The 27,305-nt window shown below is 36.7% G+C and overlaps 1 protein-coding gene and 1 long non-coding RNA gene across 7 annotated transcripts in view; one reads left to right on the top strand and one right to left on the bottom strand.

Moving 5' to 3' along the window:
• Positions 1-27,305, bottom strand: part of CPPED1 (calcineurin like phosphoesterase domain containing 1) — a 54,612-nt gene that overhangs the window by 9,419 nt on the left and 17,888 nt on the right. For 2 of the 6 annotated variants that reach the window (XM_068908117.1, XM_068908116.1), the window contains 3 exons: positions 10,549-10,971; positions 1,768-1,863; positions 64-1,627 (listed from right to left, as the gene is read on the bottom strand). In XM_068908117.1, coding sequence (XP_068764218.1) covers positions 1,536-1,627; positions 1,768-1,863; positions 10,549-10,971 — 611 coding nt within the window. In that variant the 3' untranslated portion in view covers positions 64-1,535. Of the gene's footprint in view, positions 1-63; positions 1,628-1,767; positions 1,864-10,548; positions 10,972-27,305 lie in introns of those variants that run through there. The other 4 variants (XM_068908113.1, XM_068908112.1, XM_068908115.1 and 1 more) reach the window with 2 other exon arrangements.
• On the top strand, positions 24-7,553 carry LOC138061041 (uncharacterized). The gene is made up of 2 exons (XR_011134640.1): positions 24-68; positions 2,945-7,553. It is a non-coding gene; the product is annotated as an uncharacterized lncRNA (long non-coding RNA).

Consider the following 27,305-nt stretch of genomic DNA (forward strand, 5'->3'; position numbering starts at 1 on the left):
TAGTCATTACAGGAACTTAAACGCTGAATGATAAAAATCAGTGAATGAGAGGTTGTTCAACAGCTTTGGTAAGGTGGACAGTTTTTATCAGCGTTTCCCATTTTTCTCTTTTTCTCCTGGCACTCTCTTCAATCTTTGTAACCCAAAACCCAATGCAGGTTGTATTAAAAAGGGCTTTTCTTACAGAGATGGTATACTGGATACTGTTAAACTATCTATCTGACTGACCTGCTGGGGAAGGAGGTATAAATGTATAACTGAAATTTGCTTTAGGTCCTTCAAAGAAGTTTGGTACAGAAAAGGAAGGCTATGACTGCCAGGCTCAGGAGCAAATTATGTATACTACTGTCGTGTCCAAATACACTGCAGTAGTTCTGCTTTGGAAGAGATTATCCTTTGTAGTGATGAACACTTTCTAGTACTTCTGAATCCCAAAACCATCCAAAGCAGGCTAATGTTCTAAAAGAAACTGTGTCCTATATGAAATATTCTCCATCTCTTTCAGGTGATACTATGAAAAGAGCATTTTAAACAAAACTCAGATTACATTCTGAAGAAATGCACAAATAACAAGACCAGATTTTTGAAAAATTCAAAAAAAACCAACAAAACCCTTTAGCTATCCCAGTGTTGTTAGCATGCTGACAAGAATCGGATGAGAAAATGGTTCATTATCGGAATGGAAACTACAAGCTGAATAGCAAAAATAAGTCAGTTTGTCTGTTAGAGAAACTAAGGTTATTTTACAGAATTTTAAAACTGCAGCATCTTCTTTCCTCAAATTATACCTTATCATTCTGAGAAACTCTTCTGAACAATTTTGCAGCAGCAGGGAAAAGGGGTCAGCATGATTTTGACATAATTGCACTGTACGAGAACAAAGGCATTTAGCTGTGTGTCACGTATAATTCCTATGAGAGTGATTACAGCCCAGTCCTACCTTATTGTTCAGTTGCGCTCCCATAATTCCTGGACTTTTCTCCCTTACTTAGTACTGTACTGCTATTACATTCTGTTACTTAGTAAGAGAAATGCAAGACCACGTAAGATTGGGCGTTCCTCCAGCTCTGTTCAGAGCAGGGAGGAAATGGGACCATGGCCTACCTCCTTCCATGTGGACCAACAGTCACTTTCTTAAACCTGTCGGTTTAAGGAATAGTTTATTCTAATTTTAAAATATCTCTAGTTTAAAAACTAAATGCTATGTTTGCACTCCTTTTGCTTTAGTTTATACAGGTTTATACAGCTATATTACATAACATTATTCCACTGAAATGTAACGTGATTTTTTAAAAAATTCGTATTGTCTTCCTTTTCGCCGTGTTCATCTACTTTACCACATAAACGTGGATATTGTTAGGCATGCAGTGGCTGGGCTTCTCTCTTTCCCCATTAAGGCAAGATTGAGGGGAGAGATTCCTACAAGACTACATTACAGCCATGCTTTAAACCAAGGATTTCCTGTGTGAGTGCAGGAGGTAGCCCATGGTGCTTTCCCTGTTAGGGAACTCATTCTTAGAAAATCAGAAGTACAGCTATGTAGGGGCGTTCTGGATAATCAGACAATACCTGAATCTGGCAGCGCTAACAATCGGTATGCATAGGATTGCATGTGTTTTCAAATACCCTGATTTAAAAAAAAAAGAAAAAAAAATCAAACATGCGCTTTGGAAGTACTCTCAGAAAGCTGACACTATTGAAGTATTGCCATAAGCATCAACTGGCTGCCTACAGGGATTTCAGTATCAATGGGAAGGAGACACTCACGTTTTAGTGGCAAGATGTCCTCCACCAAATTGTGAATTCTGTCCAAGGTCTCTAGCTTCTGACAGGCTGAAGTCTTACAGTGGCAGAGCTCAATAGCTTGCAGGAATAAAAGTAGTATAGCATAACTTTGTATATGGCAATATTAGTGAGAGCTGAGTGATCAGAAATAGTACCTCCCTAAATACAAGACTAGGTAACAAAAAGAGGAAAAAAAAAAATCTCCAAGGAGACAGTAAGATTTTTGTGAAGTACATCTGTTTTTCCAAACTTGTAAAATCCTGTAAGCTTTATTATTTTTTTAAAACCATTATCTGAGGTTTGATAATTGAAGTTAATTCAAGAAATATGGATTGAGTCCCAGTCTCAAAGGAAATTAGATGCAATGATTACAGAGTTCCAAACAGGTTAAAAACATATGGAAAATAATGCATCTCCATTTATTTTGAAATATTAGAAGTTAGTTCTTAAGAAAACACATACTTGGAAAACAGTTTTTCTCACACAAACAGATGAGACTGGGCAAGAATTCAGACTTGAACTACTTTAAATTCCAAGGGTGTCTGACTCTAATTTCTGTAATTAAGCTCCCTTCCATGGTTTGCTTCCAAAAAATTCTAATTCAGAAGAAGTTGTTTTCCAACTCTAGTTCCTAATGTACAAAAAAAACCCATTTTTGGTCAGATTTTCTGTGTCCAAAATGTGACTGGCCTAGCCTCAATTTGGACTGTTTAATCCAGTGCTATGGATGGTGTGAAAATATAGGAAGACAATTACAAATATAAAAATAAACCTCAGAAAAGCAAGCAGATTTTCCAAATTAGAAAGAGAATGCCTGGAATAATCAGCATAGGCAATCAGTAGCATGCTTTATTTAGACTGAGCCTTCAATTAAATAAATGCTTTTCTCAGCAAATGAGACTGTAAGAGAATGAAGAAGGCTAAATTAGTGGAATATGAATGACATAATAAATATGTAATGCGTACAGTACAGACCCTTCTTCTCTTCCCATGAACTCTGTAGAAAATTTGGGGAAAAAAATAATAGTTCTGACTGAGCAATGAAATTTATCACCTGATCCAGATTATCACTCTGTAAGTGTTGATTAATGAACTCTCTCTTTTTTTTTTTTTAAATAACTATCAACATGAACCAATGTTCACTGCATTTCATTTACAGATTTATGCCTCTCAGTACAAATCACAGGTAAAGTTCAAGGCAAAATAAAGGATTTTTTTTTCTTCACATAACACAAACTGTGAAACTTGAAATTCCTTTCCACGGACCATTGTGAAAGGTGAGAGTTTTCAAAAATCAAAAATGAACTGGACAAATCCATAAAATAATTCATTATTAAATAGCAGTATATTAATAACATTAATATGGTTCAGTAAGACCCTGAAAGACACATTGTTGGAGACTGGAAGAGTATTTCGAAGAAATATCATTACATGCTTTGCTGTCTTCTGCTCTTCCCTAGGGTTCTGCTAATAGAAGCAGTAGAGTGGGCTACAGAGATCTTCATTCTGGTTTAGTTACTCTGCTTTTATGGTAACTACTTCTTTTATTTAATGATAAAATTAGGTTGCATTTAAAGTAGAACTGTGCTTATTAAAAAAAAAAAAATCACTGGTATCACTGGCCATACCTCTTGCTCAATCAAGGACTGAAGAAAAGCAAAAACTATACTAGCAAAAGCTAGTGCTATATATATTTTTGTCCCCAAACTAGCTAAAGCTAGATAAGAATAGCAGTAGCGCCAAAAATGAAATTAAATAGATGGAGAAGCAGTTCGGTAAAGCAAATAAACTGTACTGAGTGAAAAACTTGCATGTTAACACCCTTTGGTACCCTTTTCATAGGCAGCACAAGAAAATAAAGTAGTATTCAGGCACAGAGAGATGCTACGCTAAGAGACTGTGTGTGCGAGTGCGTGCATGTGTGCATACCCACCCACCCTCCCTCCCAAAGAGGAGATGTTTTCTGGCAAATACAACCATTTAAGACACGGCTGGCCTGTGACAAATTGTTCTTGGAGTATTAGATACAACCTGACTTTTCTTCTTCCTTTCACTTCCAGCATACATCAGCTTTTTAAAACTCAGCAGTAATAGCTATTCTCAAAAACAATTTTGTGCATCAAACTGATACTCTGCCAGCTCCCAGTGCAAGAGCACGTATTAACCATGGGCACTGTTTGCCATAGCTTTGTTTTCCCTGCGCCCAGTGGTGTACATCTTTTTTTTTTTTTTTCCAAGAGTCCAGCACTACACAGCAAATCATAGTATTTAGTGATCTTTGTAAGCAAAACCTCTCTTGTGGAATAAAATTGATTTTTCGCTCATTATAGTTTGAGGAGTGCTCACATCACTCCATCTACCAAGCAGGTGTTACAGCAGCAAACAAAGATGTGAAGCCATCAGTCACAGTGCTATTAACAGGCCTATACAGTGCTCAGGCAGTTCTCAGACCCTGTTCGCTAAAAAATAAACCTGACCCATTTCTAGCACCAGGATGCCGGTAGAAGGAAATAGTCTCACTGAGAAGTGAATGGAGTGAACACCTTTAATTTTGTAACCGCTTGAGTCTACCTTAAACAACAACATGACAGAATTGTTTTGTGTACCCCTTTAGAAGCACCATATTGCCTTACCTTCTTCATCAGAAGAGCTACGAGAATTTAGAATAACTGCAAACTGTGAGCATGTTAATACAAAAAATACCATGTGCACTGTTATTAATAAACATGATTCCACAGACTTAAAGGCAAACTCTTCTTTAAATGCACTGTATAAATGAAAGAACTGAGGGCTCGATACAGCTAGTGAAGTCAGGGAGTCTGAACAAGTAGAAGACAAGCTATTAGTCTGCAAAGTTATGTCAAAAATATTTACTGTATGAGGACACTAAGTGCAGATATATGGAGCAAGAGCTTAGTCTCATTTGTTTTTCCTATACAATCAGAGGAAAGATGACAGGCACCACCGGAGTGTGTAGATAGTCTAATTAAACTGCTGGTCTAAATAAATCTTTAGAGGTGCTATCTGGAGAAGGCCACTCTATGTTTAAAGTTAATCTTTGTGAATGCCTCTTACGACCTTTCAGACGGTTTCCTGGTTTCGCTTAGTTACTTTTTCCATTTAAAAAGAAGCTTTCTGAGAGGCCTGACGAAACCACAACAATCCTGTCTTGCCATGTGCGCCAAGGATCAAAAAATACATATTTTTTATCTACTAAAACTACAGCACAGTGAAGAAAACAAATATTACTTAATTTCATTATAGATTCTATTAAATAAATGTATGTAGTACTGTCTTGCTATTGAATTTCTGGAAAAAAAGGGATATGATATAGGAAATCATAGTAAGTGTTGGTGTGTGTGTGTGCCTACATGCGCAATTTTATTATCACACCTAGGGAACAGTCTTCAAAAACACTGTTCTTATAAAATTACGTAGAAAATATTAAATTTGGTCACTCTACTTGTACGTGAGTGCATAATTTCAAGGTTAAAAGATTTTGATCTAAACACTAAAGTTCAGGGTATTTAAATCTGTATTATCTTAAATACCGAGAAAGCAACACATAAGCAAGCACTGAGATTACTCACTTGGTGTAAGAGCTTTGCCAAAATTGGGGTCTCAGTGATAGGAAGAAGGAAAATATTACTCCCTTGTCAATTTTGATTACACGACAATAAATAAATTACACGACAATTAAATAATGAAGCAGTGTATGTTGTCTGGTAAGTTTTAGAAACAGCAGTTTTCAGACCCTGCTTTAAGTTTTGTACTCAAATATTTATTTATCTCAAGCTGTTAATATTCAGAAAGTTTATTTTCCCTTTAATTCTGCTTTCCTGTTATAACGTTTCTAAGGGGAGTTGGTAGGTATCACATCCTTTTAATAAGCAAAGGTTGTTAGAAGTTACAGCATCTACAATCACGAACAGTGAAAAATAATGCCATTTAATAAAGTTAGGTTGTTATTTTTTCCTGTATACACAAACTTAAATATAAATATAAATACTTAAATATACTTAAATATAAAAAATACTTAAATATAAATACTTAAATATTGCCACATCTGAAAAATTGCCTCTTACCTAGATAAACCACCTGCATTTGTCATATCATTCTGAACAACAAATTCTTCTCTCACTTTGTTGCTGGAAAACCAGATACTAATTTAGGTTTTATTCAGCAAAGCTCTTAAATATGTTCAGACATTTGCTTATATATTAGGGTCATTAAGAAACACTTATTACTATATTAAGTGCTAAGTGTCATTAATTTCAGCCTGTCAGTAGTGGTTCTCAGGACAAAGTAAAATCTTTCTGTAGCTCAGCAAAAATGCCTACATTTTTCAGGTCACAGAAAATATCTGTACTAATCTAGGAAAATTATACATGAATGAGATATATATGAAAAAGTGTTTCTCCTTTAACATAGACTGCTTAATTTAAAAATTAATTACATTTATCCAAGAAACATGATGTGCGGATCACATTTTTGCCTCGACCACTAGCCAGGTTCTTTATTTTTCCATGCAAAGCTGTATTGAAATCTATTTATATCAGTACCATAAAATTCTTAAAAGCTGAATATGCATTTCACGCAGAATCGATTGACTCCAACAGATCTCACAGATGAGAACGTTAGGTCAGCTCATTCTCAGTTTTTGCACATAGGTTTTTTTTTTCCTGTACTTAGCTTCCGCATGTAAAGGAGGCAAACCTTTGAAAACAGTTTTCAGAGGTTTCAAAAGTTTAACAGATATGCTTTCAGAAACATATATTCACTTAAATGATAAACAGTGTTCTGAAGTGAGTTGATTTTCACTGTCAATAGAATCACTTTTTCCAGATCAATATTGTGTATAATGAATGTATTTAAAGAAGAATCACAGGAGGATTTCTTAGATGTACAGCTCACTAGTATGGTTTAACTTTGCATAGTAGGAATACATATTTACAAGTGCCAGATTTTCAATTTATAAATATTTATCATAAGAACATGATAATATCTTTAATTAGCCCAACTGTTAAGGACACTTCTAATGTGAGAAATGTAATCCAATATTTCATAACAGATGTGGCCTCTACAGTTAGTCTTTATCTCTGCTTGAAATGAGCGGATACTTAAACGAAAAACATTATGTAATCTGTATCTGTTTGTAAGAGAATAACTACGCATTTTTAACTTAAAATAGATATCACATTTTCTAAAGTTACATATTTCACTCTAAAGCATCCATGCAACATTATAATACTTAAGGATCTCATTATTTCCTACCTATATCCCTGTGTATTTCTTTGTTTACAGAAGAACTAAATTAATATATTGTCCTCCTTTCCCATTTTCCTCTAGTCAGATGAGTGATGGCTCTGTATTTGATACTTTTAGAAACATATAAACATGAAAACGGGGATAGTTTCAGGTCTGATTTTGGTTTATTGGCAACAGAAATATCAGGCCCATCTATTAGCCTCATTTCCAAACACAACCATCCCTAAAGTATGCACATTAAACTGAAATTTTTCATAATTACACAATCGTATGGAGTGGCTGGAAATACTGCAGAACAGAATTATGCCAGAATAGAAAGGGAGAGGTGGAGAGAAGGAGTAAAAAGAAGGAAGGACTGATGAGGTGGAGAAGGAGAATCCAGTCTGGAAGATTCATTAAAAAGGAGACTTACTTTCTTACTTACTTTTTCCAGAATAAATGAGGGGTAACCACCTTAAAGTGGAAGTCACAATTAAAAAAAAAAAAAAAAAAAGAGTAAAGTAGATTGGGATTTCATTGCCAGTTTTCTGTGTTTTAATCCTCCATGAATTTATCAGTTGAAGTGGAGGAAAACCAATTTCATGTCTAATGATACGCTGACATTGATTAGTCTTTGGCAAAGCAGAGAGACAGAAAATAATTGGTGTCATTGCCTATCTGTGCATCTATCCTACCATGATAACTGCCTGTTTGTAATCTGTGGACAACATTTTGTGGACTTACAAAGACCATTCTCCAAATGAATAAAAAATGGAAACAGAACGCATCTGTTACTAAGGAAACTCTGAGCCAACTTTTGATTCAACTAATTTTTCTCAGCATTCTTAGTTATACTGTTTTGAGCTGCTTGCTCTTTGTATTCATTTAATTAGCAAAACGCTTGATTTGTTGGATTGTGGATATTACTTATTGAATCATTTACTTATTGTGTAAAATAATAAATAAAAGATTGATGTTTTAAAATATTCATGAAGGAACCAAAAAACATATGTCATTTTTGGAGGATTTTGAGGGTTGGGAAAGAGGGGCACAATGGGAAATAATGGGGGCACTGTAAGAATGGGATGCTGGCACAAAAAGGAGCTTGGAAATTTGTTCATTAGAGTTGTCTTGTATTACTGGCTTCCCATTCTGCCCACCATCCATCATTTAAAGCCTCATCAAGTAGCCTGTTACAGGTTTTATCTTTTGACTAAGCCTCTGGATCTACATTAGCAGAATGAATCTGAAATAATCCCTCTAAGAAAATAAGTATTGAGAAAGCCAGTCTGCATTAAGTTTAAACATGGAAACAAATGCATTGCACACTAGTGTATTTTAAATTAACTATCTCCATAAACCATCAGAAAAGACAGTTTTATGAAGCTAGCCAGAAAAAGAAAAATATGACTCACCATTTTATACTGATAAAAGTTTCAGTCTACACAAAGTCTACTTCAGTGGCAGAAGAAAGTTATGTGATGCATTCTGATGAACTAAAGCATTGTCCAGTGGGACTCAATGTTAGTGCCTAACATAGAATCACTTACCAACTACCGTGATAACATCTTACACAATTCCTTTTCTCTCTTAATTATCTCCCCAGTAGTCAATGGTGCCAAATGTTAGTAAACCGTTTGGCTGACAGAAAACTCCAGGACAGAACTGCTGTGGTTTCCACATTAATGCGTATTTACTGGGATACAACTATATGGCAGCTTCGTTCTGTAAATAGTTGTCTAACACACTAGGATGTATTTTTCAGCCAACAATGCATAAGCATGTAGCTGCCTGACTTGCCGATAAAAATATTTCCCACTAAATATTAACACTAGCACTAAAATTTAAAAAAAAAAGACCATAAACAGGTAGGTACATTTTTCTTTTTCTTAGGAAAAGTTCAAAAATGAAGAGTAGAATATTTTAAATCAGATCTATTAAATTTTGGGCCTTTATCTGTCAAGTAAATCTTTTCAAAGCAAAATGTCAAAGCAGATAATGTTTTCTTTTTCAAACTTACAATGAAAATACATAAAATGACCAGCTATCACAGAGGGATTATTATTTTCTGAAAAGTTTCGTATTGCATGGGTTCCTTTGATTTGTCATTTTTATTAATCATATAACATTATGCAAAATTTGGGAGTAACACCTGAGAAATCACTGCTTTGAGCACTTACGATAAAAAAAAAATTCCAAACCTTACAACAAGCACACATTAAATGTATACAGAGAGACAAGAAAAATGCGTAAAGCACAGACTGATTGATTTAAGATGTAGTAACATGCACCTAGCTTACATACATACATATCTCAAATTATGTTATCTTCAGATCTCTTTCCTCCTTTTTTAAATGTTGTTACTTTATTCCCTGTATAAGAATACAATCCTACTGTTTCTCTTTAAATAAAAAATTTCCTTCTGTTATAACAAAGCCAAAATTCCTAACTAAGATCCTCTTAGTGTCTAAAAATAACACCTTTATATCTCATATTAAGATATTATGAGGTCTTCTCAGCATGTCTCCAAGACTGATGGGAAAAAAATCTATAAATCTTGAATCTGCAAATACGTCAGTCCTCTGGAAAACCCCCCAGATAACTGTGAATTTTGGCCCTACTTACTGGAAACAGGAGGCGATCCGGAGTTTGGATCAGGCTGGTTTTGGATGAGGCCAGGCGTAACAATTATATGGGAAATTAGGAACAGTATCAGAAACAATTTCCATTGTTCAGTAATCCAAATAACATGCTCTTTTATAGAGAAAGAAAAAAATGGTACTCTGATGCAGAGATGGCAGGAAATTCTGAGGGACTAGCACGCTCCACGAGCATGAAAGCAATTAATAGGAAACAATGGGAATAGCATGGAAGAGCAGTTGCTTACTGCATGTGTCTCCATGGTATTCAAGTTTCATCAAATAAAGCTAAGAGACTTGGTACAATATGCTTATTTAAGAGCATGTTCTATCTGCTTTTCCTCCCAGAAATGGCCCCTATAAGTAATGGATAAACAAAGGATTGATCTTCGCAGAACAAGACCCTTTTTAACATTGAATAAATCTGGAGTACATTACACTCTGGGTTTAAAATTGGCTCAGTGTGGGAGAAAACAACCTCGAAGGCAATTCTGAATTCTGTTTCTCTGTTTGCGTAAAACATAAATTCTTTATTTTTTTCCCATGGCAATACCTGATCTTCCAGTCCTTAAGCAGGAAAAAAATCAGATTGTCTTATATCTATGAACACTTGTGAAATGGAATCCTTGCTATTTATTTTACAGAGTTCTTCACTTCTAGTTTTTCACTTTACACTCAAAGTTGCTATTTTTTTTTTGGTACTTTTGACAGGTGATTAGACTCAGTTGAAAATTTTGACTTAAGGGGAACAACAAGGCTTATGAGCAGTATCTAAAATTCCTTGAAAATTCAAGTTTAATGTATTTGGTCTGGTAGTATGACCATTAACAATTAAACCGAAACAAAAATTCTGAGATAGAAAAATACAAGAAAATACCTGCTTTGTGAAACTTCTCCATTATCTCTTGACGAACTGATTTTTCCAGGTTGAAATAGTCATTTTCTTCATCAGGCTTTCTCAGAAATAGAGGGATGTGCTGAAATACTATTATATGCTTGCACTTACGTTTTTCCGCTACAGCCAGCTGTCCATTAAGCCACACATCCTGGGCTTGCTTTAACTCAGCGCATTTAGAAGAATCGAAGTATAACTGAGAATTTAGCACAAGAAAGAAAACACCTCCAACCCAAAAGCTGAAATAGTCATCTCCCCAGTTCTTGCAATAAGTATCTATTGTTTCTCTGGTTGGAGTATTGCCGATATCGTGATTGCCGCTGACAAATACCAACGGGATGTCCTGGTCAGTGTTCTTTAGGACGTTCTTCAGATCTTGCTCTTGGTCCTTTCTCCACTGAGTTCCTATAAAAGAATAACACATTTTTTAGCGTTTATGCTCTCTTGCTCTACCCTAATTTCTTGGTTTTGTTTACGGCAATACCAGTACGGAAAGAAAATATTAAGCATTAGATTTTTGAACATGATAATTTGCAGGAATATCAATAAATTTGCACATTAATATGATGTATTTGCACCATATGAATTCCATCTCTCTTCTCCTTTTCCTTCCCTGTCCAGTTGTTCTCAGTAACATTCATTAAACAAGGCTCTGGATGGGAACCAACATGTAGCATAGCAGCAGGTGATAGAAGGGTGAACAGTCAGTATTTTCTCCCAAAAGCTTTAGCAGGTTGATGTTTTTCATCTATAAACTGACGATCTGGTGAAAAAAATGCAGACTCATTGGATGGTGTATTTCAGCTTTACCCAAGGGTAGAAAACAATGGAAACATCTGTTTTATATTTTATGTCTGTGGAAAGGAATTAAGTTCTATTTTTCATTACCAGAAGTACTTTAACAGCAAAAATGTAATTAGTGTCTTATGGAGACTTGTCTATACAATGAGCCTGTTTTAATAAGGAATATGACATTAATTTCTAAGAAGGGTAATTGCCTACTTTGCTAATTCCCCCCCATCTCAGTTTTATAATAGCATGCATACCCTTCTGTTGGTCAGAAACATTTCTTTTTCTAGGGAGGTATAATTAATCACTAGATTAATTTACAGTCACCAAAAACTGAGAAAGATTAAAAAAACCTGTTATACTAAGGATGATAGAGATATTTTTTCAAGCTTTATAAGGAGTGGCACAGAGGCCACTAATGTATGTTTATTATTCATGAACTAATTTGCCCATTTATAAAATAAAATGTATTTTGCCCTACAGAACAACAGTAACATGGGCCTATGTCACAAATAATAACTGCAGTTTTTAAACCACGAAATTATAACAGGATTTTTAAAAGAACTCTGAAATCAGATTTATAACCTACATTTGCATATAGCTCTATGCAAATTATCATGTGTTTTAAAATCTGCAATTTCTATAACTACACATATATTACACATAAAAATGTATAATGGGGATCTGGTCACATAACTGTGAGATAAAAGACTTTTTCACCATGTTTCTTCAAAATGTAGAGGATAAATATGTTGACAAACACTCACCCTAAGTAACTGTTATTAGGGAAGATTTCAATTCCTTTTCTATACCCTGTAGGTACAGTGTTAAGAATCACAGCATTCATTTGAAACTAATAATCATAGAAATTTACTGCTGTTGCTGAAATTCTACACAGTATAAGAAAAATACTAGTAAAAAAATCCCATATTTACATTTATGTCTAAATGTGAAATGCTATTTGATATATGTGCGTGCTATTTGATATGTTGTGGTACATAAATTCAAAAGAAGAAAATCTCCAGCTCTCTTGTGTCTAATTTAACCACTCTACAGGGCAGAAAGTCATCGTAGGAAAATCTTTGAGTAACATGAGAAATACTGGGCAAACATGCAGGTGGGTTCGAGAAGGTAGGGGAGAGCAGATCAGTTTGGAGCATATATTAATGCACCGGGAACTTGGTCAGTTTAGGCCATCCTTCCAGTTTTGGAAAATACCGCTATTCCTACTACAAGAAAAACAAGGCAAATAACATCTCACGTTACGTGGACAAACAAACGGGGTTTCCTACATGAAACCAAAACCAGTCCTTGAGCAAAGGATCCATACCTTGTTTCAATATGAGCTGGATATTATAAAAATACATTTTAAAAACTAAAAATAAATGGGATGTGCTTTGTTGCCTGTGGGGGCGGGGAACCCAACTGAGGAAACTCTTTACTCTGCCACTCCCCATGTTTACTCCTATGTAAAGAGCTAGAAATTTCAAACTATAAATATGAAAACATACTCTATGGGGGACAGGAAGAAGGCAAGGGGAAGGATTTATTAAGATACATGTAAACACAGTACACCACTGCAAATGTATATTCTATCACTTTGGGAAATTTAGCTACCAGTTTTAGTGTATAAAGACTTTTATGCACAAGTTACAGAAATAATGTGTAGAATTATGTATACCTCTTCCCAGTGGTGAAATTTAAGCTCTAGAGGCTAACACTTACATTAGATTTGTCGACAGCAGGGCACTGGTTCTCTCATTTAATGCAATATTATTTCTATAGCAACAGAGAGACATATTCAGTGTTTTATTGCAGAAAACAGATTGCTCGAAATGGAAAACAAGGTCTCTCTCCAAAGAGTCTAGGAAATTATACTAAGTAAAGATTATTTTAGGACAATTGTATTTTGGCTTGACCTTTTCTTGGTAAAAGGTCCAAACAACTTCAAAAGAAGAGACTCTCACAGCAGTGGGGGTGGGAGAAGGGGAGGAACGTTTCCACAGGTTCAGGCGCAGCACTGCAGAGGACGGGCTGAGGACCTATACGCTACTCCTCGTTTGTACTAGTCGCACATACTCCTCCTGCTACAACCAGCCACCCCAGTAAGGAGTGCCCTGCAGAAAGCACTTCCCCTTAACAATTTACAACTGAAATAAATGCAATAAAGAGGAGAAGGAAACCACTACAGTGGTCTGTACAGTGGCAAACTACAGTGGTCATTGCCATACCATAAAAATTCTCCCCTTTAATCCCCGCTAGGCACAGAATTAGCTGTAATATTTAGTAATATTTAGTTATTCCAATGATTATGAAGAACATTTTTATTTGACTATTTATATTTATTGAGCTTAGATAGGGGTTGGTTGGAGGCCAGTAGATAGGAAAAATAATGTCAAAAGGCAGTGCAAAAAAATTAATTTGGGAAGCATCAGGATAGATGTAGCAACTGAAGTTCATTTCTGTTCTGTTTATCCTGGCGTTATGTGCAGTGACATTTTAAAATCCCAAGCTACAACACTGTCTTTATGTTACATTCTGTAAATACAGCTTTGCCCTAAGATAAATGACTTAATAACAAATTAATATCCCATAAAGGATAGTTTTGCATATGGAAAGCACAAAAGTGAGAACTGTTGCTAATGTAGTTGCATACGATTTTCTGTAAGTTCCTACTCTACCCTTTTGAAAGCTGAGTGACCTGAGAAGGAGCATAACGGGGAAATGTCAATGTCTCTGTTGCAGTACATCTCTCTGCCGTAGGTTATATCACTATTTGTGTAAGCATTTCTAAAATTCTATCTTACATTGCTTAAAGGAGTCAAGACACCCTGTCTTTGCTCACTGGAAGAGCAGATATCAGGAAAGAAAGTACTTTTCAAGTGCTTTTGCTGAAGCTTGCTTTAGTCAGCAGAAGCTGAATTCACAGATTATTCTGCCAGAGAAACAATCCTTTTGCTAATAATCCACACTACAGTTTGCTTTGTTATTCCATAGAGGGCACCTCTATAAGAAAGTGGCTTTTTTTTAATGCATTAGTTATAAAAACACATTGAAACACTGTTTATCCCAAACTGTAGTTCTGCAATGTGTGCTTCTCGCAATTTTTTGTATCAGGGGCAATTCTCCATTTACAGTAACCTCCACCAGCATCATAATTTTTCCCCCAAAATTATTAAAAAACAAAAATGTTTGCCCTACTCCAAATGGTGCTGATTGACTGACAGATAACTTCCATCATCCCCAGTCATATGGCATACTACTGTTTATATTCTTTTTCCTCCCTTCCAAGTTATTCATTTTTGTCACCCTCATCTCCCAAATAAACAACCTCCCTGTTTGTTCTTGCCCTGTTGGCCCTGGTCTTGCTATCATGATTCTCTTCTTTGTTTTTTGTGATACGGATACCCCAGTAATTTCTCCCTTTTTCAGTAATTCCATTAAGCTCATACCCTTCATTTTCCTATAGACAGTATTTCTTGTTTCTCCCATTCCTCATGTTGCTATTTGTTAGTACAGTCAGTGGTCAGGGTTGGCCAGCCGCTCACACGTTACTCCCCTCTGGCTAGCTGGAACACCTTGGAATTTCTCATGGAGTTTCGTTATCAGTGTAGCCACAGCTCAGCCTGGCCTTTTGCCTGCCCACCTCAACAACCCGCTCCTCTGGCAAGCACTGCAACGGGCAGGGTGCTATGAGAGCTGTAAGACCTGGCACCCAAAGCCTCAGCAGTAGGACCCAGGTGTCTTACGTGGGTAAGTGTCTTGTTAGCGGGCTCAATGGTGGCGGGCTGGACTAGATGACCTCCAGAGCTCCCTTCCAGCCAGCATTTCTGTGATTCTGTGAACAGCGGCACAGACTCCAGCCCAAAAAGCCACAGCAACAATCCTTCACGGTACAGAAAAATAATACTAAATGGAATGCATTTGACATCTTTCTGGTTCACAAAGAATTATGTAGTAATTTTATCTTGCTCAAATTTGACTATAGAAGTAGAATGAAAAAAAAATGAAAAAGAATTCTCTCTTAGGAAAGAATAAGAAGAAATTCTGAGAAGAATTCTGCAAGTGAATGACAGCGAGGTATCTGAATCTGAGGAATAACGTTTACCTGACATGCAAAGGTGTTTCCTCCAGAAAGGAGTAAGAGGAGAAGATCTCCAATTTGAGTAGTTTTTTTAAGACATGGAAATTCTAGTGAGACAATCTGACTTCTTTTGTATAAAGATCAAAAGCATTGGTCATATATTCATAGAGAAAAGAACTGTCAGGGCTCAATTACTCAATTTATATGATGACACTGCATTTCAGAGAAAATTCTCCTCTACGAAGACCTTTTCAGGAGCAATATTCAGTGATTTGTTTGCCACAAGCAGATTCTAAGCCATGGGGCAGAACTGCCTCAGCTCATTCTGATGTTGCTGCTGTTTCTAAATCTTCTTTTGGGGCTGGTTTTACTTAAGACCCAGAATGGTACAACTGGCTTAACTGATCTGCAAATCTCAGCACAGGTGCTGTTGTGTCATGGGTTTACTAGAAGAAAAAGCTGTAGATATTAAAAAAAAAAAAAAGATGTCTTTAGCCAATTTAACAACTCATTAGTCCTGAAACGTGAAAATCCTAGCCCCTTGCTGATGTCCTCTCACCTACCAACCTTACACCCACCCGTTCTCATATCGTCTCTGTGAACCGGTTCAGTTCAGCAGCTTGGTAGAGAATTAACCCAACAGGAAAAAGTGCATCAGCTGAATCTGTCCTTGAAACTGGTGAATCAGAGATGAGTCTAATGGGGAGAAAGGGCCCAACGGAGGGCACGGAGCTACACGACTGTGAACAGGCGGAGGGAGGGGTGACAGTAAGCTCTTAGCTTAGCGCCGTCAAACCTGTCAATTAGGGACGTCAAGAACTGCTCTATTTAAGGATCAAAGGGAACAATTACTACATATAAGAAACTAAAAACCAAGTAGCTGACTGCTGTTGTTACGAATTTATTTATAATTAATTCCCAGAACTTCTTTTGTCATATACCTCATAAGTCATCAGAAAGACTTGTATTTTTGTCTATTTTACCTGTTCAGAAGTGGTAGAATTCTGTCAATTATGTAAAAAGAAAATGTAAAAATGTAGCACAATCATTTCCTGGATTTCTAAGTTACTTAATCTCAGGATTTCAATGCATTAAAAAAATTGGTCCCAAAAGTTTTGTGGAGTTACAAACACATCCTTTTAAAGGAAAAAGCAGATTTCCAATTTGAAAAAGAAAAAAGTTCAAAACATCATTTAACTATCAGTTTTTACTCAAGCTACACTCTTGGAAAGAACTGATATGGCAACTGCAATCTGATTAACATCTAACCCAAGAGACAGAATATCAAAGAATGTAGGTTAAAATACTATACAAAGTATCAGATAGAAATTGTAAATAAATCTGATAGCAGCAAAATAAAAAATGTCAAAATGCCATTGATGAAAAAGGAATTAATAAAAACATAGGGCCCATTCCTTCTCTAATTTATAATGAAGTTAGTAGAATTACTCTGACATCAAAAGAGGAATCATTTTTGCAATCACATAACATTATAAATAAACTAGAGAGAAGTGTGCGTATTTTCCTGGGCCTTAGAGTTCATTTCCCATACTTTGCACTGAAATTACCTTAATCAGAGACTCTAGTTGTTTCAGACATTCTCCTTTTCTTCTAAAGGACTTTCCATGGTACTATTCTCTAACTTTCTGGGGAAGGAAAAGGGAGAGTCGAGGCTATACTCACAGGATCCTCCTATTGTAAATACCTCCACAGAAGCAAATTTAAATACTATTTCTATCACTCTGTGACAGAACAGTTTCCTTCTGTTCAACTAGAAATGCCTTTCTTTTCTGCTGTCTCTCTGTGGGTACCTAGCTCCAGATCAACAGGGCTGAAACTAAAACATCCCTTCCAGCATCTGTCTGCTAAGCCCTTACCAGTGACAGCACCACCACCGCACTTGGAACCAAAGCCCCAAACCAACGTTTTCATCAAGGCATAAGGGTTTTATGAAGGTGAGACGGTATCTTACAAGCCATTCCTGCATGACACCTCTAACGCATCCAACTCTTATCCACTACCACACCTACCTTAACTGGCTTAATGGAGATCTAATCATGTCAAATCTCAGTTACTGTTTCCTCTGATCTTTGCAAGCATGATCTGGGCTCTGACAGCATCTTTTCAGAGCGCTGCTGCAAACTGAAGATCTGACTCAGTTATTCGACTTGCTGCACTCTTGCATGGCCTTCCCCATCCCATCAATGCAGGCTGCTCATCTTCACTGTCACGGCCAAACTCTACCTCACTTCTCACTAGTTACGTCCCTTCAAATCAATGATTCTCTACTGCACACTTATCGGTGAATTTGGAAAGAGACACCTTGCTACCCCGCTTCAAATTCTCTTTTCTTAGGATGACGGTAAAAGTGTGACAATAGACAGACCATTGGTACAGAAAGAAAAGATCTATCAGGCTGTCCAGTTCAGTCTTACCAATATCCTTGAACTCAGTTTGTTCTCTTCATTCTTGTTTTTCAGTTTAAATTGCAGGGTTTTTTTTTCCTTCTAGCATCTGCCATAATGATGTTATACAATACACTACATCATTCCAAGCTAATACATATAAGAATGCACATTTGACTATTCAACTTTAATAAACTCAATATAGTCATGTCCTAAAATAGATTATTCTGGCTTAGACTGTGCTGTAATAGCCAAAACGTCTCCTCTCTCTTGTTCACACATATATATCTCTACTATTCAAATAGACTGAGAACATTAACTTTATGATATGCAAAAAACACTTATTAAAAGAATAATTTAAACATAACTCTATTCACTACTGGACAAACCGCCTATTCAGTCTAACTTGTAAGGAAATCTTATGTCATTAGTTCCCACTGAAAAGTAGGAACTACAGTTCTCATTTGTCTACAGCTGTAAGCAACTGATTTTTTCAGTACATTAGAAACAAGTAATATTTTGTTCTGAGACACAAAAAATGATCACACTAAAGAATTTTCCTGCACAAAAAACACAAATTAAATTTATTTTATAACTTTGGGCATTGAAATAAGAAGAAAATTTAACTCCAGTTTTAGCTAATAATTAACATTTATTACATTAAAGAAATGCCAACAAACAAAAAGTGAATGAGACAGCCTATTTGGGACTTAACTACTCCTAGAGTTTCAGTGCACTGCATTAAATGTAACGATTGTAAATGTCAAAATTTTTCTGAGTTCCAGCCACACAGGTGTCCACTTAACAACCTAAATCAGAGAGTTTACGGTTCCACCTTCTGCTGTGAAAATAAGCACAGCTCCGCTCTTCTATCCTGAAACGTATCTTCGCAATTCAGAGCTGTCACCTCAAACATCATTGCCTTTGCTTTTTTTAAGAGACAGACAAGGTTTTTAATTTCTCACCTGTGTTTAAATGACTACATGTGAGAATTTTAGAGCTTTTGGAGGCCTTCACAATATTTACAGTAAGATACCAAGGTACCAGTAAGGTACCTTTACAGTAAGGTACCAAGACTAATAACTCTTTGAATTACTAGTCCCTTAAGTCCAATAAAATTTTCCTCACTGTTAGACCCAGAACGTCTTTCAATGAAAGGGTGTAATTATATAAAAAAGAAATGTACTTATCCTGATGCCTAAGGCATTGTCTACCATTACAAAGACATCTTTGCTATCAGAAAAACTGTGTCATAAAAAAGCAGTTGATATCAACCAGCGTCAATAGTTTAACAAACCATGTCTTCCTTAGAATATTCTCTCTTAGCACAAATCTGCACGTGCGTGTCTTTGTTCCACAATCAGGTTGGTGGAGGGGTGTTCAAAGAAGAGATTACAACAGAAACAGGCAGTAAACCATGGTCAGAATCATCAAGCAGCTTGCTTAGAGTCACCAAAAGGAACTGGGTGCTCTAGTGCAATTCATACCCATTAAAAACATGTTATTTCCCATTGACTACATAAGTAACGGCTAGCAGATTGGAAAACATAGACTTAGTTCAGTTGGATTAATTTAGTCAAAATTATGTGGACTAGATCTTCCAATTCCAAGAAAACAAAGGAGGCAACAAAGATTCCAACAGAGATCCTTTTACAATGTGCCAAATAACTCATTGTGGATGTGTGCTACGTGTATACATTTTCATAGGTTCAGAGACAGGAGATGAACCACTAAGGTTGAGAATAGCATAAACTAACCTAAAACTTACTGGGCTGAGAAAGAAGCAAGAAAATAAATTGTAACTGGACTTCAAGAGATAAAATTTTTACTAGAACATGGAAAAAAAATCTAACTGTGCTTCTCTCTATATATACATATGCATATATATTTATATAATATATATATATACAATTTGACCTAGTACATTGGCACAGTGTATGATTTAAAAATAGTAATAATTCAAATATTCTCATATCTCAAAGATTTCATATAGAGAGAGTAAGATTATGAAAGCCAGCAGGACTTGTCAGTTCCACTGCAGTGCAGACTACAAGTAAAATGAGTGCACGCTTGCTCAAGACAAGCATTTCCTTCCTACTGCACTATGGTTTCTTTGCAATATGAGATGACAAGATATTGTTGAACAGATATCCTCCATGCATGGAGAGTATCTCATGCTTCCCTGCCCTTGGACTGATTAGAACAAATTAAATTTCACACTAAGCAGCTTGGAGGCTCTGAATGCTCTATTAGGTTTTACTAGAATCAGATAATTACTACAAAATGTTTATGCAACCATAGTGACATTTCTTGAAATGGGTATTATTAGATGTTTAACAAACACTGTCCTACCTATCGAGTTTCTTAGACATTACTAATTAACAATAGCATAAGGGTTGGGAGAAAAAAAATACCAAGAATCCTTTGGTTTGGGTTCCACGATACTCAGCATATCACAGTTTGTAATAGCTTGCAACAGCAGGAGAAATGGGTTCAGTGTGTTAACTTAGTTTAAGCTACTTTATTGGCAGCAAATTAGATCAAACTTAAACATTGCTCATGTTATTTCAGGTGCCACTGAAGAAAAAACAATGATCATTAACATATTTATAGAAAGTACACTCAGTATATCACAAATACAATTTTTACCTATAGCCTGATTCAGTGTAAACATTTCAACTCCACTACTTCTACCTCGTACCTAAAAAGTCAGCCTGTGCTTCTTCTACTTCGTACTCCATTACGAAGCTCCACTGACAAAGATACGGGAATAGGGATTTAGCTGATGATTTTGCTGAAAATGCATGTGGCAGAACAGAGTACAGCTGGCTCCTCCACAGCTGTGCAAAGCTGATGATAGTTAAAAAATCTACACTTGCTTCTGTTAGTAAACCAAGCAGCCAATTCAGAAAGGCAAAAAGGAGCAAAACATAGTAAAGGTCACGTGCTTACAGCCATTTTTTAAAGCCGGAACCATATTTGCGTACAGATTTCAGCATTATATTCATATCAAATCTCGCATACAAAACTACAGTAGCCTACATCTTAGAAAGCATGTCAGAACAAATCAGCCACAGAACTATTGAAAATTTACAAGTTTGTACATTAAACTTCTGTGAAATATTTACTGAAGAGGAAGAACAACTTTCATATGCAAATGATTGCTCGCTTTATTAAATACAACATGGGAAACTCCTACTTTAATATTATCTCAACCTTTTCAGAAAAGAGTGAATCCAAAACTGAAAAATACCTAAAACTTTCTGGGAGATACCAGCTTCACCTCTTACTGAAATCAAGTATTTACTTATCTTTCCTGGTCAAGTCCAAGACTGTTCTGTAAGTAAGAGAGTTCAAAATACTCACAACAGTGATGCACCCCTATTGGTGAGAAGAAAGAGAACAAACCAATAGATTTTAAACTATAAGGCTTTGGCTAGGAACATTTACTGGAGCATGCACTTTCCCCTTGATTTAGAAAACTGAACAAGTTAGAATTTTGTTAGAGTTACCCTATAAGGCAGATGCTTGTAATTATATGCCGGAGCATATGCTGTAAGATTTATCATCTATAAAAGCTACAGTTTTGAAGGAAGTCATATTCATATACTTCATATTTAACAGAAATATGAGACAGAAGTATTCTGAACTGCAGGCAGCAGTTACACATCAACTTTGGGAATGGGAAAGAAGCTAAACATAATCCGGTTAGTAATTCTCTCAGGAGAAAGAATGCTTTAAAATGTTACAGTGATTATAAACAGAAATGAGATCATACCTCTATCTGGACAATAGAACTATCAGCTTTGATCTTCCTCAATTCTGAAGCTGTCTATTCTGGATATAAATAACTTCTCTCTCTGCAGTGTACGTGTCACAGTTTATAAGAGGTACTGATTGTACAAAAGCAAGTATGCCCAACTCATCTTGCATCCTGATCATCAAATTGTCAAGCAGAAGTCAAATGGAGAAGTACTGATTTGAAAATCATGTCCCTTAACTGCTGCCTAAATATGAACTTAGAATCCTAATATTTGGCACCTGTTTTTGAAATCTTAGTGCATATAATCACCTCTACTATTATGTGAAAACCATTGTTATGGAACCATTTATACGGAACACAGTATTATAGAATGGGGTGCATAATTCTCAGGACACACAAAGGCAGTAGTTTTACTTGCTGTTCACATATAGCATACAGTAATGCCCTGAACTATAATTCGTCAAATCAAGTTGATATGCGGTAAGGCTTTATTGAGGAGAGAGTGTTAGAGAAGAAGAAAGGTGCAGAATTAGTGGGGTGGAAAAACACACACACACTCAGAGATGCATACGCACTTATACCACTGCACACGGGCCTAGACAACTGGCTGGCAGGTCAAAAGGTCCCTTAAAAGTCAGGGTCCGTGGGACTGGCAAGCAGAGAAAGGGAGCGCCAGGCAGAGACCCAGGATCCTTGAAGCAGACAGGATGAGCAGGCCAAGGGAGAGGAAGAGCGAGGGATGCTGGAGCAGCCAGTATGCTTGTAACTCCAGCGGTGCCACAGGGATTTTATGACTGCAATCCCCACGACAACAATTTCTTCCTAAATTCAAGATTTTGTCTTTCAATAGGATATTAGACTTTCTAAATAGTTCTTGCCTTTTGACGTCTGCCTCCTGGACTAGCTACTGCACGATGCTCCAGGGTGCTGCTTTCCCAGGTGCCTTGTCCTGCTGCTTGGCCCCATTTTTTCTTTTGTTATGCTTGAGGCCCTCTTTCTCCCACTCTCAAGGCTGCACTTCTTGAACAACCAGCAACTGACCATCGGTGAATGGTTTATAGTTCTGGGCATCTGTTTTCAGCTTGTCCCTATACTGTCAAGGCCGTCCCTTATCATTCCATGTTTAAACTGTATACTGTAACAAGAGATACAACGTACCAAGCTGCGATTCACACAGCAAGTTCTCATAACAAGTTGGTAACAAGCCTAACAGGCCAGGACTACGGCCTTGCAACTTTAGCTTAAAGCACAGCTGGCATAAGGCCCGTGATCTGTAACTAGCAAGGGCAATTGGGTGCCCCTGGGCAACAACAGCATTCACATCTGTATGTGAACCTTTTTTAATTATCCAGGATAATTAAGTAATATACTCTTTAATAATTTGGGACCTCTTGAAAAATAGAAAAACATGAAATAGCACTCTCAAAAGATTACCGGTTTCCAAAAGTTTTAAAATTGATACTGGCTAATTTATGCCTATACTTGGCTATAATGTACCTATGGGTACCATGTATCTGTGGGAGGCTGACTACATGTCACAATTCCCTTCCTCTATCAATACGAGCAGACAGTTTCTCCTCCCCGCTGATGAAGTTCCTAAAATTATATTACTAATTTAAGACTATTCATCCTCTGTGTTGCCTCAGCACATGGATGTACGTTGGACTGAACAGCAGTTGTTGCTACACAGGTATTCTTTTTAGCACCAGATACAGGGGGAAAACATAGCTACCTCAACTATGATTCAGGTGTTTACACTCTAAGAATCTCATTTACTTGCAACCTAACCCTGTGCAACTCTGCAGCTGTGACTGTGACACTGTTTTCTACCTGCAAGTTTTCTTGGCACTTTCTATTGCGTTTACAGCTCCAAACATATATTATACTGCACAAGTAAAAAATGAAAATGTGTAACAGGCAGTACTGGAAGATCTTACAATCTAATTGCACAAAAGCAAGACGGAGAGACAGACAACAAGCACACCAAGGACCAATATGAAAACATTATCAAATAAGACTGCATCTCTGTAAAAGTGATTAAAAAAAAAAACAGATGTTTTAACTTGTTCCCCTTACAAAAGAGACATTTATAAAAGCATGCACATTTCATCATGCTTTATGGAACTAAACGTTCTGACCAACTCCATGTTCTTATCCTAACACAGAGAAACCTCCGGCAATTCAGGCTTTGGTTACCATTAGTGGGTTAAACAAAACCTCTCTTGGACAAAATTAAATTGAGAAGCTGGGTTGACCCAGTGATAATGTGCAGACAAATATTTTTTAACACTGTACATTTTGCTTTTTGAAGAGCATCCTTTCACATTCTGATTATTGATAACAGATTAATTCATAACATCCCCTTACACACATTTTAATATAATGTCATAGTTGGTAACAACCCACCATGTTTTTTTTATTACTATAGCATCTATACTTGGGCAGCTTTGTTTAAACTTGACAGCTTCAGTTTAATTCTCCCCAGCTACCTTCTGTTCACTAAGCTGTAACTGGTCTGTGTCTGAAAAAATATCAATTTATGTCATTTTTACTGCAGTGCACCACAGTCATAATACTTAGCAAATTAATAATTTGAAATGTATTTCTGGATATATGTAAATGGAAGAACACATGAGAAAATATATATTGGCACATGAAAACAAGGCCATTACAACTATGTAATACATATGTCTAAAAATTGTCTAAAAGTTAAGGAAACATTTTTAGCAGTAGATTACAAGAAGTTAATGAGACCTTATATCTAGCAGAGATTCAAAATTCATACTGCAGCCATATATGTTTTACAAAGCTACAGCCTTTCCTCATAGACCCATTTACAATTATTGCAAACACTTGCATCCCAGAACTGCAAGGTGCAATTGTTACTTAAACAAAAAATATTTAAAGAACTCATCTAGATTATGGGAGATAGGTGCAATTGCCTCTTTGGCCAATAAAAGTCTGAGTCCACATCATCTACGTCCCCCCCCCCCCCCCCCAGATAAACGCCTCCACTACTAGCCTATGTGGTGCTCTGCTATGGATTGTTTTCACTTTCCTCTTGTCCTTGGTTCATTTTGTATAATACATTTGAGGAGTTGGAGGTATAAAATGTGAATAGTTCTATAGCAAGGAAATTTCATCTCCTAAACGAAGGACTCAAGACTTGCTCTCTTTTCACCTGTTATTTTTGGTTCATTCAACAAAGTACGAAATCAAATCATTCACAGAGTTCTAGAAGCAACACCAAGTCACCCACCACCAAGCTCTACAAGTCATCGGTCAGTCAGATACAGAACACGACAGCCACATGAGGGCTGGATGGTACAGGTCTTTCCTTTCTGTGAAACAAGCCTCCCAGGAACCAGGCCTGCCAGTTTCAGGACCACCGTTAAGGTCTAAAATGGCACAAAGCAGCTCTAACTCTAGAAAACAGGAGAACAACTCCTTCCTTCCCTTCCCACAACCTTCCTCTTTTAGGGGGAATGCAAGACAGGTAATTCAAGGAAGCTAAGAAAGATAAAAAAAAAAAAAAAACTGATTAGAAGTAGTTGAAATGAGTAAGACTATTTAAATATTTTATCCGCTATGAAAAGAATAAAAGTCTATGCAAAAAAGCAGACTTTGGGAATGAATAAAAAAAGCATGAATTGGCAAAGTCACTCCTGTGGATGTGAACTAACCATTTCAAACCAGAAATCAAGATAGACAGTTGCTTCTGAAGCTAACATGAGAAACGAAAGTAGAGACAGATTTACTAAAAAGAAGTGCCATCATAATTAATTCACCAGGTACGTCAGAAGAATAGCAACAACAGAATTCTCGTATCAGAATTCAGTTCACTTACAATACAATGACTTAGTCTCCTTCCATGACTGACACAGTTGTCTAGATTGATTTGGTCTTTGCAGATGCATATAAAAAATGGAATAGTGGATCCTACAGAGAAAAGACCTCCAAAATAGCAGATACAAGTGATGTGAACATCCTCTTCCTCCTTTCCCCTCAGCAAAACATAGCAATTCTCAAGTAGATCTGCGAAGAGCATAATGCTTAAGGCTCTTAAGTATCAGATCCCGTTTCCACTCACCTTAGCAAGAGAAGAATATTCCTTCACCAGAACCAAATTTGTTTCAAAAATTTGTTATAAATAAGGACTGCAATTTGAAAGCCTTTAATTAAATCATTTAATAATGCAAGACAAAGGTGGAGGGGAAAAAAATGGAAAATTTTACTGCTTGGGCTTAACTGACTGGAAAGGCTGGTGTCAGAATATTTAGCACATAATGACCTGGGCAGGAAAATTGTATATTAGAGATTAGGGATTTATGTCTTCAACTTAACCAAACAAATTAGTTCAAGTATTCACAGTGTATTTGAAGTGCCATAATACTTCTCAATTCTAATGATTTTGATTTCTTCTAATTAACATATACATACAAATGAATCAATCTAAAACTGCAAGCATAAACATTACTTGCTTGCTGATCCATTATTATGCTGCTAACAGATCATGCTTAATCGAGTTCTACCAGTTTTTTGATTATACACATTATTAGACAAGACTCGTTTCATTTAGTCTCTAAACAGCTACGTTTTATTACAGTCAGAGCTAAGTAAAGTTTGCAGGTGACTTGCTGTCTTGTTCTTTCACCCATGTAAGCAGAGCAATTAATGAAAAATAATTAAACACCTGGCCTAAAACTACATCACATAAAGGACTTCACTGGATAAAATTAATGTCTATCAAGTTACTGACAACAGTAGTATCATTAAAAAAAATGTAGTTTAAACAAGTTCCTCCAAAGGAATTCAGCCATATAAAAATAGCTGCCAGAGTCTCAGTTTCACAAGTCAGTGTTTCTGTTTCTTCAATGGAATAACCTTGCAAACAGTTGAAATCTCTGCTGTTGTAACTAAAGGCAGTGGAAATGCAGAAGCTGTTTCCTGGGCACCAATCTATGCTGAAGGTACAGGATGAAGAAGGAAGCACATTGCTGCTATTAAACTGAAATAAGAAAGACAGGCAAGAAAGGAGGAGTGGAGGGCTTCCCTCTACATGAAGGAGCAGCTTCAAATGTATGGAGCTGTCCTATGGAATGGACAATTGGTTTGTTGAGCTTGTGGGGCAGGATCAGAGGAGAGGTTAGCCACTAAGGATGGGATTTTGCTGCAGAGCAGCCATTTGGGGTGAGAAAGTAGATGCTTCTTTAAGCAACTTGAGAAAGTCTCCACATCAGAGATCCTTGTTCTCTTGGGAGTCTAACCTTCCTGACATCTGCTGAAACCAATCTAAGAGGGAGTCTGGGACAACCTTTTAACATAGATGTGAGATGGGACAATCGGGGCTTTGACCTGCTACCCAGACACACAAAAGTGCTAGGGATGTGTTAATCCCTGGCAGCCTTGGCTGTAGAAGCCTTTGAACAGCTGAGTTCAAGTTCTAAGGGGAGTGAGAAAAGCAAGTAGCAGATTCTGGGCTTCAGGAGAGCAGACTCTGGCTTATTCAGGGATCTGGTAGATGGGATGCTATGGGAGGCAGCTCTGAAAGGCAAAAGAGTTCAAGGGAGTTGACCAGTCTTCAAGGATAACCTCCTCCAAGCCCAAGAATGGTGCATCCCAATACTCAGGGAAAAAGAGTAGACTTATCAGGAGAATGGCTCGGCTAAACGGAGAACTCATGACTGAGTATCAAGGT

This window comes from Struthio camelus, chromosome 15 (assembly GCF_040807025.1).
Source record: "Struthio camelus isolate bStrCam1 chromosome 15, bStrCam1.hap1, whole genome shotgun sequence".
NCBI lineage: Eukaryota > Metazoa > Chordata > Aves > Struthioniformes > Struthionidae > Struthio > Struthio camelus.